General features: G+C 36.7%; 1 protein-coding gene across 1 annotated transcript in view; it reads left to right on the top strand.

Annotated features, from left to right (window-relative positions):
* il11ra (interleukin 11 receptor subunit alpha) overlaps positions 1-10,409 on the top strand; it is a 53,543-nt gene extending 43,134 nt beyond the window's left edge. The window contains exons 7-12 of the mRNA XM_042509198.2: positions 355-518; positions 1,015-1,159; positions 1,887-1,994; positions 3,615-3,720; positions 3,865-3,944; positions 4,662-10,409. Of these exons, the coding sequence (XP_042365132.2) occupies positions 355-518; positions 1,015-1,159; positions 1,887-1,994; positions 3,615-3,720; positions 3,865-3,943 (602 nt within the window). The 3' untranslated portion in view covers position 3,944; positions 4,662-10,409. The remainder of the gene's footprint in view (positions 1-354; positions 519-1,014; positions 1,160-1,886; positions 1,995-3,614; positions 3,721-3,864; positions 3,945-4,661) is intronic.
* Positions 10,410-13,244: the final 2,835 nt, after the last annotated feature.

Genomic DNA, 13,244 nt, shown 5'->3' with positions numbered 1-13,244 from the left:
ATCTGTGCCGGTAACAGCTGAGGCCTGAGGCATTTTCTTTTCAGGTTGTCTGTACATTTGTACACACCATACACACACTGTACACTTGTGAAAGCAACATCTCAAGAATACTTTGATTTAAGGATAAACTGATTAAAATCGAATAGTAAAAGGTCACTGTGACCTTTACATCCATCTGATTCTTATCAATGCGATATCTCAAAAAGGCCTGGAGGCAGTTTCCTCAAATATGACACAAACATGCACTTGGACTCAAAGATGAGCTGATTAAATTTTGGTGGTCATAGGTCAAGGTCACCATGACCTCTAAAAACATATTTTGTAGTTTCAAGTTTCTCTCTTTTTTCTTTGCAGTAAAACCAGACCCTCCAGAGTCACTGCTGGTGAAGGAGTTCGAAGGCTACCCAAAGCGGCTGATCGTCTCGTGGAACTTTCCCTCTTCCTGGCCGCTGCATGATGCTTTCCCCCTCATATTTGAGATCAGATACAGGCCGCAGGGCTCTGTTTACTGGTCAGAGGTTAGTAAGCAAAGCCGAAGATTTCATCTCAGTGTTGAGTGTTGGTTCACAGTCTCGATTGAAGTCATGCACCGCCTCAAACTGTTACACTGTGTACTGTTTGTATTAAAGAAAGATTTTTTTCTGTTGATTTCTCATCAAACTAATTGATGACTTTTTTGTGCTAAATTGTTGCTTAACTTATAATAAAATATTTTTGATAAGCATATTCATGTCATGTAACTCTTTGTTATATTGTGAAGGAGTAATGCAGTAGTTGCTCTTACAAGATTATTCCCAACAAAGGAATTAAAACAAAAAAAAAGGTAACAACATAAAAACATACGAATTCGATTTTGAATTTTAACCAAAATGTGGCATGTGTCAGATGACTAAGTGAATGGGTGGATGAGTCTTCGTAATTTTAGTCTACTGTTTTTTTGCTTGGTGTGTCACTCAGAACCCACAATAAGGCCAAAAAACAATCGCCTGTCTTGTCTCTTTCTCCATCATTCAGGTTTACTCTGAGGAGAGTCCAGTGGTGATATTTGACGCCCTGGCAGGTCATCTCCATCAGGTTCAGATTCGAGCACGTGATGAGGTGAACTCTGAGAGCCAGTGGAGTGAATGGAGCCCCCTGCTTCTTGTAAAGCCCTGGGAAGGTCAGAAAGAAGACATACTAAATGCTGATTTTTACATAGAGAAAAGTAATTGAAACTCAACAAATTTGATAATAAAGACCACAATATAGATAAAAGTATGACAACACAATAGTTATATTTCTAGAGCTGCAAAGATTAGTCAAATTATGAATAAATGGTAAATGATTCCAATTATTTCGCTACTCTATCAATTATTTCAGTCATTTTTTAAGCATAAAAAATGGTTCAAGCTTCTCAGATGTAGAGGCTTGCTGCTGTTTCTTGTCTTAATAGTTTAATAAACTGAATATCTTGGGGTTTTGTATGGTTGGTCAGACAAAGCAAAACATTTTAAGAAACTCTGGAGTCCATTTAAAAAAAATAATTATAATTTTCTGAGTTTCCTCTAATCAGTTTTGTATTTCTCTGGTAGTCAGCGAAGGAGAGATATGATCTCTTTTTTTGGTGCCAGTAAGGAGTCTTGTTGCTGCATGTTGGACTTACTGTAGGCTAGATGAAGCTGACTAATTGACTCTACATAGATTTCTTTTTTTTTTTTTTGCAACAAATCTTAGGAGGAAAAATAGCTGACTTGTTTATCATGGCTCATTTATGTGCTAAGTGCTATCATCTTAGCATTACCAACAGTCTTTACTTTGAGCATATTAATTGTTACTCACTAGATTAAATCCCTATAATGTGTGTGTGTGTGTGTGTGTGTGTGTGTGTGTTTTTGTTTATACTACAGTCTCCTCCACCCCTGAAACTACAGAGGAGCTCCCACCAGACGAATTATTTCCAGAATATTTTTTTCCCATCAACACAAAACCTGAAACCTCCACTGCAAAGCCACACAGTAAGTATTTCAAATGATAATTGCGATGCGATTTTATTCCAGAGCAACACCCACACTGCATGTGTTTACGTTGTAGCTCAACAGTAGTCCAATTACTGTCACTGCTATTATAATGAGCAGCTCTGCCAAGAATCCTGCTTCTTCTTCCACCCCAGTTGTTTCTACTACAGTAGCCAAAGCTGCTACTGTTACTATTACAACTACTGCTAAAAGTACACTCTACTATCACTGTAATTTGTATTGATATGTTTAGGATCACTAGTATGGCTTCTACCACAACTAATACTTTTCTTCTACTGTTAATACATGCCAGTTAAACTTATTTTATTATTTTCAAAACATAAACATCTATTATCTCATTTCAACACAAGTTGAGGATCAGTTGAAAGCAAGGCTGTTTGTTGCTTGTCTACAATCATGCAGTCTTGGTTTGAGCCTGATAAGATGAACAGCTGGTCAAACAGCAGGATAAGTATATTTTTACCTTATTATTTGGCAGAAACAAGAAGCCGCATCAGTCATTAATACAGCAATCAGGCATTATTTACTGTTATTATACTCTGGATTGAGCAGCAGTGTACCATGTGACTCGCTTCATCACCAAATTACATATAAGTGCAGTAAATTGTACCTGCAGAGTGTTATGTTCTCCACAATATGTACCTTGGATGAAAAGTTAAGTGCCTAGTAGCTCACATATACATGGGCAAAACAGAGGAAAGCAAGCAAGCATGTACATCTAAAATATACTGGATACACACAACAAGCATGCATGTATAAACATGCACACACACATATACAGTATGTCCAAGCAGACAAATACACACAGTTTTGGCAGGAGAGAAGAGGCTAAAAGTCACTGTGACTGATGCCGTCAGATTTCTTTGAGCTGGTCTGCTGTGGACCAGATGTCTTCTCTTTATATGTGTGTCTGTGTGTGTGTGTGTGTGTGTGTGTGTGTGTGTGTGTGTGTGTGTGTGTCCGTGTCCTCTGTCATGTGCAGATGTGCCCATAAATTGTTATGTTTTTGCACATTTTATCAATAATATGTGTCTGTTATGCTGCTTTTAGCTTTGTTTCAGTGTTCACAATGTTTTGTCTTGTTTGTGTGTGTGAACCAGAGTTGTTTACTCCTCTCAGTAGGATGAATGAGTGTTTGTGTGAAAGCTTTAATGGCACATTTAAAATTAACTTACCACCAGGGAGTAATTAAATTTGAGAACTCACACATAACACCATTTTTTTCTCTCTTTATTTTGTTTCAGACACACACAAACACGGAAGATGAAACGAGTGTTAAAAAATATACATGCTTTTATATTTTTAAAAAACTCTTGTAACTCTTGATAACAAGACAATCGAGCGATGACTCATTCAGCAGTGTCCTCTTGTCCATCTTCTTTCTTAACGATATTTGTTTTTGGTTTTCAACTTTTCTTCATTCTTACCAAACTTTTACATCTGTCTATTGCACATCTGTTCCTCTGTTTTCCTGCTTTCCAAGCTTTCATCTTTGAGTCAACCCTCTTCTCTATTGCTTTTACTCTCTCTCTGTATCTCCCACCCTGCTTGTTTTTTGACCTCCCCAGTTGTTTTCTCCCTTTCTTTCTTCCCGTTCAGATTCTGTATATCCTGAGGATGAAAGTAATTTGGGTTTGGTGATTCTGCTGGTTTTGTTCTCAGTGGTCATCCTCACCACCGTCCTTTCCCTCATCTTTGTCGTGTGGTAAGAAACACACACTCACGTATCCCACATCCACAGGCCACTGCTGTGTGGTTTCTCTCAGTTTCTCTGTATTTGAGTGAGATTTGAGGTTTTTTTTTAAGGGATTTTTTTTGCTGTTGTTAATTTTGTGTTTTATATTTTCAGGGTAAGGCAGAGGCGGCGTGATCATGTGACCAAACAGGAACTCACCTCCATGGTCAAAATGAAGTCCATGCCAATCTAATGTGAGACACACATATCACAGACATTGATCATCTTGAGTGTGTTTGGGTTTTAAGCATTTTTTGTCTGTCTATATCTTCTCATGATTAAATTCTCTTCTAACATTTGTCCTGTTGCACATGTGTTGTGCTGACCACACATGGTTGTTTATGTTCTTAGTTTAGCTTGTTTGGTTGATAGTTATAGACATCTGGAGGGAGAGCAGCCTCTGCCGCCAGGCTGATTAAAATCCTAATTAAGTGTCACTTCTTTCTGATTTATAAGAGCACCACAAAATGCCCTCAAATGGGAGTGGAGCCAGTGAGAAGAGCACAGCAAAGCTCTGCCTTAAGAACTGAAATGGTTGCTGCTATAAACAACATGCAGACAACCCTTCAGATAGCCAGCCAACTTGTGATTATAAGCCTAACACACACACACACACACACACACACAGATTATAACCCTGTAAGTATGTCACATATCTCTCATTCAGCTCTGTTATTTGCATGCATATTTTCTAGGCAGTGCTTAATTATGTTATGATTTATACGTGTTTTTTAAAGTTGCTTTTTTTCCTCTGTTTTTATTCCACTCTATTCTCGTGTCCTGTCTCCTTTTCTCTGACCTCTTCCTGCTTTATCATCAACTTTCCTTTCCTTTCCTTTCCTTTCCTTTCCTTTCCTTTCTTTTCCTTTCTTTTCTTTCCTTTTGTCTCTCCTCTCCTCTCCTCTCCTCAGATTGATTTGATCCTCTCCTCGTCAGCCCGTTCTAGGGCTCCTCCCATGAGTCAGCCTCTGCTTTTACCACTGTAGCAAGCTGACCATCCATATTTCACTACATTACCCAGAATGCATCAGCCAGGATCCAACCAGGGTCCAAGGAACTCCATGGAGTAGGGTAAAGTGGACCAATGTGGAAACGCTGACTGATGGGTATGTTTTGCAGCATTTCTCTGGACATATTCAGTGGTCCCATCTAACTGTACTACCCATAATGCATCAGCAGACTCTACTTAATGTCCACGGGGATGGGAGAAAAGACCCTACTCTATTTCTTTTTGGTCACTTAAGCAACTTCACTGCAGCTCACTCCTCAGTAGACTGTAGGAGCGACCCTGCAACAGGACATTTGAGTTCACTCACAACCAATGCTGCTTCAGGAGGACTTACTCCTCTCCCTTTTTGGAGAGGAGTGACATTTTTTTGAACTTTTAAGCAACAATTACAGACAGAAAGTGCAGCTGCCAAACAAGAGAACACACATTTTTTTTGTGGGAATGGGAAGGTTTCTTTTGGGAGAATTTTTTCTCTCTTCTCCCACCCACAACTCCTCACGTTCTTTTATTTTTTTTAGATTGATTGTGAGAAGTAACAAAATATGTGCGTCCGTTATTACACCGACTGACCGACCGACTCAATGCTGTGAAGGAAGCATAACTGCCAGTCTCTGTGTGTGCATCTGATGCCAAAGCAGCAACTCTGGGCATTAATGGTCTCAGCTGAGGGGTAGGAAGCAGCCTATCACTGGCTCCTGACCTGAGGGATGGACATGGAGAATAAGATTCAGGGTGGGTGGGTTCGCAGACTTTATTTCATTTTATGTTGCATGATATGCTTGTTGTGTTGTCTGATGTTTTTAGCACCGGTGTTCTATTGTTTCTTTTGTTATACCTCTTTCTATTCATCCATCCATCCACTGTTACTATAGAGAGAGCGAGAGATAAGAAAAGAGATTATGGCCTTTCACAAACCACCAGCATTAAGACATAACATAGATACTTAGTTAGCAAGAAAATATTACACCATAAATATTCAGCTGTCCTGTCTAGACTTCAAACAAGCCCTAATTACTTTTTTTTCAATGTGTGTCAATAAATTTATTTCTTAAAATTCACACATGCAACCTTCAAAGCAGTGGTTCCCAGCTGGTCCAGCCACTGGGTCCTGATTTCTCATTTGTCATAAGTTCATGGACAAAACATAACAGAAATGACCACCTATTCAATTTTATTTGACAAAATGTAAATGACACATGGGCTTAAAACACAATGAAATTACACTTATTGCAAGAATGACGTGCAGTTAGTTCAAACCAGGGGCGTCTCTAGGATTTTAGGACATTGGGGGCTCAGCCTGGACCTCTTCATGAAAAAAAAATGTTGGCTTTTTTTTATCCTCACTCTTTTAAATTTTTAGCCAGTTTTTAAAAACATTTGCCTTTTTTTTCTTTAAAATATCTTTGGGTCATTAAAAAAAAAAAAAAATGACGACTTACTTTGTTTGTTTGTTTGACTTAATTAATAATGGCAATATTTTTTTTTATCTAAACATTTTTTTAATATGCCTTCCAAACTACAGGCCCACCAAAATAAAAAATAAAAATCATTGAACACATCATGTGGGACGAACATTCGATGCGTTTACCCTCAGGTGAACTCAAGGAAAAATATTAATAGCTTTGGGAAGGGTCAAAAATAAAATCAGCCACCCCCTCCTTTGATAAAGAACAGTCTCTTAGCCCTATTGTTATTTTTGATAAGTCACTTTAAAATTAAAGCTCTTTGCAGGAATTTCACTGTATTTCAAAATTAGGTGTTTTTCAAAAACTCGTCATGGTCTCAAGTCACTTTTGGTCCATTCAGAATGGACCAGCGACTCACATTTCAACTGCGATCTACCAGTTGGGAAACACTGTTTAGGAGAGTAATTTAACACCAGGCTGAAAAACAGTGTTTTGCTGCCCTCTGTGGTTGAAGGTTTCAGTCCATGTTAAGCTGTGATCATACTCAGCACCAATTGGGGTGTGGTGCAAGGGGCACTTTGTTGCACCTATAGCAACACCCAAAACTGATGTCCCAGGGTTTAGGAATCCACCTGCATCTGCAGAGAGTTTAGAAGTTAAATCACAGGAGGTCAGAAAAAAAACAAGCTTCTTTAGAAGTGTTGGCTTTCAAATTTTACCACAATACTACATTACATTGATTTTTTTTTTTTGGACAATGATATGATCGTTTGCCTGGTGATAGACTGCTTGCACTATTTGAATGTTTAGGAAGGAGGTGAGCTTGGATGAAAATGGTGACAGACATGTCATGGGAATTGCAACATAGAGGTGTGTCTTAAGGATGATGATAGATGTTGATGCTGTCACTTGTTTGAACTGATACATATCAGTTCAGATTTCTGCATCGTTACACCTCTACTTTACCGTGTAAACTGTTTTGCATTTTAAAATACATGCATAATATTGCCGTTGTCGAGCGTGAACCTCGTATCTCCACATTTCACTATTTTCTTTTTTTATCCATAAATTAATTCTGTTGTTCCCCCTTTACATCTATTCGTGGGTTTTACCATTTCTCAACCAATAATGTATTTAAAAAAAGCTTGTGACTAAACCTTCTGTCTCCATTGGATCCTTATAGATCCATTGTGTTTTTTCTAATTCCTGAAAAATAGCAATTTTGGAGATAGGAGGTTTGTACCAGAAAGCAGCAATATGTCCACTGTTGGACTAAGGCTGACAATTATTTTCATTAACAATAAATCTGTTGACCAAGCATACAATGCTTTAAAATTGAGAAAAGCAACAAATCCTCACATTTGAGAAGCTGCAACCAGCAAATACTAAAATAACTAAAATAATCAATAGATCATCAAAATTGTTGTCTGTTGACTAATTTATTAATCAACTCTTAACAGCAGTCTATTGATACACCAATAAAGTTACTATAACCCCTTTTTGGTAAAACATATCCTGATATTCTCCACATCTACCAGCCCGAATAACAAGGAGGTTCATGTAAAAGATAGGAAAAGGCTAGCAAGCTAAAAGCTAATTTAAATTCCATTACGCACTTTTTTTCTATAAAAATAATTTCAGAAATAATCATCTTACCAAACAGCTCCCATGCACACGTCTTACAGACATGTTTGGTGTCTCCTGTATAGTGCTGTCGTAGGTGTAGTTTGAATGGGAATGAAAATGGATAAAGAAAGTTTACCAGAGCAACTCACAGCTAACGTTGACACGGGCTCTTTTCACATGGTGAATAGGCTCTCACAATCACTACTACCAGCATCTCTTAATCAAACAGACCTGAGATGTTAACAATGGAAACATTTAGTAGTTCTTGTACACCAAATTCAGTATAAAAGAAACAGTATGCACCAGTAAGCTTACAGTAGTAAATTAGAATCACCGGTAAAGTTAATGTGTTGTTGTAGCTGAACAAAGTGATTGTACTTGACTTTACTTATCGAGAATATATCCATCTACGAATCGGCAGATTCTTGTTTTATCTTGTGAAAGCTGAGTGTTTGGAGCTGAATCAGAGCATGTTGGTTGGTGGGTGTGAACATGAGATGAGCACCAAGGCGATAAACTGACAAGAATGATTCTCATTCACTGTAATCATGTCTCACGTCCCACTAACTCGTGGAAATTATTTGTGGGTGGCCTGTGCTTGTCATTTGAAAAACCCCAAATACATCCAATACAGAATATCTGGTTTGTTTCTGCTTTCGACTCCTACAAACCTTGTGTCCTGGTTAACTGTCTGCAACAGATGGAGTGAAAGGCCTTTACTGCTTGAGTGGGGCGCTTGCATTAAAAAAACAGTATATTTCTTTCTTTCTCTTTCTGTTGGTCGGTGGTTATGATCTGTTGATCCAAAGCTGTGTAGTTATCAATTGATTGATTGACTGACTGTGTGGTTTGTATCAGAAACACAAGGTGCATCTAAGTCAAACTTTTACTAGTTTGATGACTGTATGTTCTCTCAAGCTAGCTCCACATATTATGCATGGATCCAGTTGAAGCTTTTTGTTTTAATGTATATTATTGTATATCACACTTTAAAAAAACACTTTTCATGTATGTTATTATAAATGATTTTTGTATGTAGAGAAAAAAAAACATGGAGAAGTTTCTCAGACATGGTTTAAATCAGTCTTGTGTTAATTTGTAAAAGATAAATTAGGAATCAACTGTAGTTTTAATGTATCCAATTCAATTGGAAAACCCATTAGACAAAAATGCATTTTATTTAACTGGAAAATGATCTAAAATAATAAAATAAAGATATATTTCTTCCAATCAAAACAAATGTCAATAAATATTTTGTATTTTGAGGTTTGAGTAGAATAAATTTGCCATTTAAAATCGCACATGAGGTGGATTTCCACAGAAAAATAGCACTAGTGACTGAGGATAATCCATGTCTGGAAATTTTTCCCAGCATTGTGTATTTCTCCCCAGTTATATGAAGCTGTGTTACTGTACGATTACTGTATGGACAATGTGTTTACTGAACTTGTCTTCATCCAATTCGCTTAACTTTAATGTTAATTTTTTTATTAATTTCTTTGCAGTCCGATGAATGACTTTTTTTCCCTGGCTCTTCTGTTGGCAGCATTCACAAAGAAAATCAAAGTGTTTCATTTTGAAATTATTGAAATTATATTTGACGGAAAGCTCTGTCGAAATTGGAGTAAAATTTGAGCACAAAGATATCAGAGTATCTGGATGCTTGGAGCTTGTGAAAACATTTACATGCAGTGAAATGTTCTATTAACAAAACCTAAAAAGAAAAAAAAAGAAAAACATACCCCAAATTCATTCTTTTAAACTGGAGTTAAAAATCATTAACTGGCAATGCATTGGCCAGTAATGAATGAATGTAAGATGTTATTTTAAGCATTATAATACCTCCGAATGTTAAGGCGCCTATTTCCTTCAATGCTTTTCTTTCTTTCAGTGCCAGGATATTGAATACATTTTTCCATGCTTTTTTTAGGCCTTCAATATTTGGTTAATGTGACCTTAATCAAGATGATAAACCCGCAACCTGCTCACTCATTGTAACCTCAGTCCTGTGTATGCTGTTTAATATGGCAGAACTACACAAATATTAGCAGTCATTTTTTAATATAGTCTATATAAAAGTGCTAAAACCTGACATGAGGAGAGACATTTTTTTTGTAATTACTTGGTTTCACGGGTAACAAAGTTATTTTTTCCAATCTGAAGAACAAATGAAAAGTCAGAAATTAATGTTTAAACAGATTTTTTTTATGATTAAGAGACTTTAGTGGGTCATATTTTATAAACCATCCATCAGATTGAATTTTATGAGGGTCGTGTGCAGTACGTTTTTCACCCTGCCCATCCTGTATTTCAGATTTTCTCTCTGTGCGTAACTTTGAAATGCCACCTTTCTGTTTCACTCTAGTGGTGTTTTCTCTGTTTTGTGGACACGTGTGGTATTCTTAGTCTCTCTATGTTCCTCTGCAGTATGTGATGGCAGATGGAGCCTGTTGGTTTTAGTTTTTAAACCTCAAATTACACTCAGGCATCCATTCTCAGATGTATATAGTATTTTTTTTTTTTTTTTTTTTGCTTTATGTGTATCACAGATTTCACCATAAGCTGTTTTTTCCTCCTGTCCTGGTATGTGTCTGTGAAATAAATACTATTTTATCACATGTGTAGCTTTTGGGATTTTCTTTTTCTATGCCTTGGTTCAAGTAATAGCCAAGGCCGGCAGCTTTGAGTTTAGGGTTTATATGTCTGCCTGTGATGTGAGGCTAAAAGTGTGATTCCTCTGAACAGATAAGCCAGTAGAGGACTGGTTGTCTCTCTGACACTTTGTGCTTGTGCAAAGAATGAACAAATTTCTGTAGCAGCCTGTTTCTTCTTGACTCTTGCGAAGCTACCATTGTCTTATAGCGACAGTGTCTGATGGATCCCAAATGCTTAAGATGGCTCTTTTTTGTCTTTATAAAAAGGATCCTTTAAGATGTATTACTGGGATGAAATTTCCTTGGTGTTCTTCCTGACGTAAAATTCATCATGTTGAAAGTTGTTTTTTGGACATGCTGTATTTTGACATTTTTTGCCATACTATAGTATGGCATTTTCAGGCGTATTTTCGACATGCTACGTTATGATGTTATTGGCTGTAATTACAATAATCTATGCTATGGCGTGTCTCTGCATGCTGTTTTTATGTGGTTTTCAGCTAGTTTTTGGACATGTTTTGGACATTTTTTGCCCTGCTATAGTATTGCATTGTTTGGGTTTTTTTGGACATGCTATTTTATGGTGATTTTGGCCTTTTTTTGCAACATCCTTTGCTATGGCGTATCTTTGCGTGATATTTTATGTGGTTTTCAGCTGTTTTTTGGAAATGCCATATTTTGAGATTTTTGCCACAATATAGTCTTGCTTTTGGGGTCATTTTTCAACATGCAATATCATGGTGTATTTGGGCATTTTTGTAACAGTCTATGCTATGGTGTGTCTCCGCATGCTATTTTATGTCATTTTCAGCTGTTATTTGCACAAATCATATTTTGTCATTTTGGCATACATTTGTCTTAGCATGCTACTTTATGTGGTTTTATGTGGTTTTCAGCTATTTTTCTGACATATTTTGGAATTTTTGCTTTGTTTTGAATTTTGGACATTTTTTGGCCATGCTTTTTTATGGTGTTTTTTGTCTTTCTTTGCAACATCCTTTGCTATGGTGTGTCTCCGCATGCTATTTCATGTTGTGTTATGTGGTTACAGCTGTTTTTTGGACATGTCATATTTTGACATTTTTACCATAATAAAGTGTTGCATATTTGGTCGTCTTTAAGGACATGCTGTTTTATGGGGGTTTTGGCTTATCTTGGCATGCCATCTTATGTGGTTTTATGTGGTTTTCAACTGTTATTTTGACATGTCATATTTTGACATTTTTCACATACTATAGTATTACATTTTTACATTTTTTTACATGCTATAATTTGGTGTTTTGGGCCATTTTTGCAACATTCTAGGTTATGGCATGTCAATGCAATCTATTTTATATGGTTTATGTGCTTTTCAGCTATTTTTGAGACGTGTCATACTTAGAAAAAGCTCTAGTGTGGTAAAAATGTCAATCATTTTTTCAAGTGCAATACAATTGTGTATTTGGTCGTTTTTGCAACATCCTATGCTATGGCCTGTCTCAGCATGCTATTTTATGTGGTTTTCAACTGTTATTTGAACATGTCAAATTCTGACATTCTTACTTTTTGGTAATTTTTCAACATGATAAATTATGGTATTTTTGGCTATGTTTACAACATTCTATACTATAGCGTGTCTCTGCATGCTGTTATATTTGTTTTAATGTGGTTTTCAGCAATTTTCTGGAAATGTCATGCCTTGCTTTTTTGGTCATTTTTTCAACATTCCTAATTATGGTGTTTTTGGCTATTTTTTCAACATCTTATGCTATAGCGGGACTCGGCATGCTATTTTGTGCGGTTTAATGTGGTTTTCAGCATTTTTTTAAAAAAATGTCATATTTTGACATTTTTGCCATACTATAGCCTTGCTTCTTTGGTCATTTCTTCAACATGCTAAATTATGGTGTTTTGCGCTATTTTTGCAACATCCTGTGCTACGGCGTGACTCAGCATGCTATTTGGTGCGCTTTAACGTGGTTTTCGGCATTTTTTTGGAAATGTCATATTTTGACATTTTTGCCATACTATAGCCTTGCTTCTTTGGTCATTTTTTCAACATGCTAAATTACGGCGTTTTACACTATTTTTGCAAGATCCTATGCTACAGTGTGACTCAGCATGCTATTTTGTGCGCTTTAACGTGGTTTTCGGCATTTTTTTGGAAATGTCATATTTTGACATTTTTGCCATACTATAGCCTTGCTTCTTCGGTGATATTTCAACATGCTAAATTATGGTGTTTTGCTCTATTTTTGCAACATCCTGTGCTACGGCGTGACTCAGCATGCTATTTTGTGCACTTTAACGTGGTTTTCGGCATTTTTTTGGAAATGTCATATTTTGACATTTTTGCCTTGCTTCTTCGGTCATTTTTTCAACATGCTAAATTATGGCGTTTTGTGCTATTTTTTCAACATCCAATGCTACGGCGTGACTCAGCATGCTATTTTGAGCACTTTAATGTGGTTTTCGGCATTTTTTTGGAAATGTCATATTTTGACATTTTTGCCATACTATAGCCTTTCTTCTTCAGTCATTTTTTCAACATGCTAAATTATGGTGTTTTGCGCTACTTTTTGCAACATCCTGTGCTATGGCATGACTCAGCATGCTATTTTGTGCGCTTTAACGTGGTTTTCGGCATTTTTTTAGAAATGTCATATTTTGACATTTTTGCCATACTATAACCTTGCTTCTTCGGTCATTTTTTCAACATGCAAAATTATGTTTTTTTTGGGTTATTTTCGCAACAGTCTTTGCTACGGCGTGACTCAGCATGCTATTTTGTGCAGTTTAATGTGGTTTTCAGCATTTTTT

The sequence above is a fragment of the Plectropomus leopardus genome, chromosome 20 (genome assembly GCF_026936395.1).
Source record: "Plectropomus leopardus strain MGB_pleo_1.0 chromosome 20, ASM2693639v1, whole genome shotgun sequence".
In the NCBI taxonomy this organism is placed as follows: domain Eukaryota; kingdom Metazoa; phylum Chordata; class Actinopteri; order Perciformes; family Serranidae; genus Plectropomus; species Plectropomus leopardus.
Note: the sequence above shows the minus strand (reverse complement) of the source record. Positions and strands in the feature narration are given on the sequence as shown.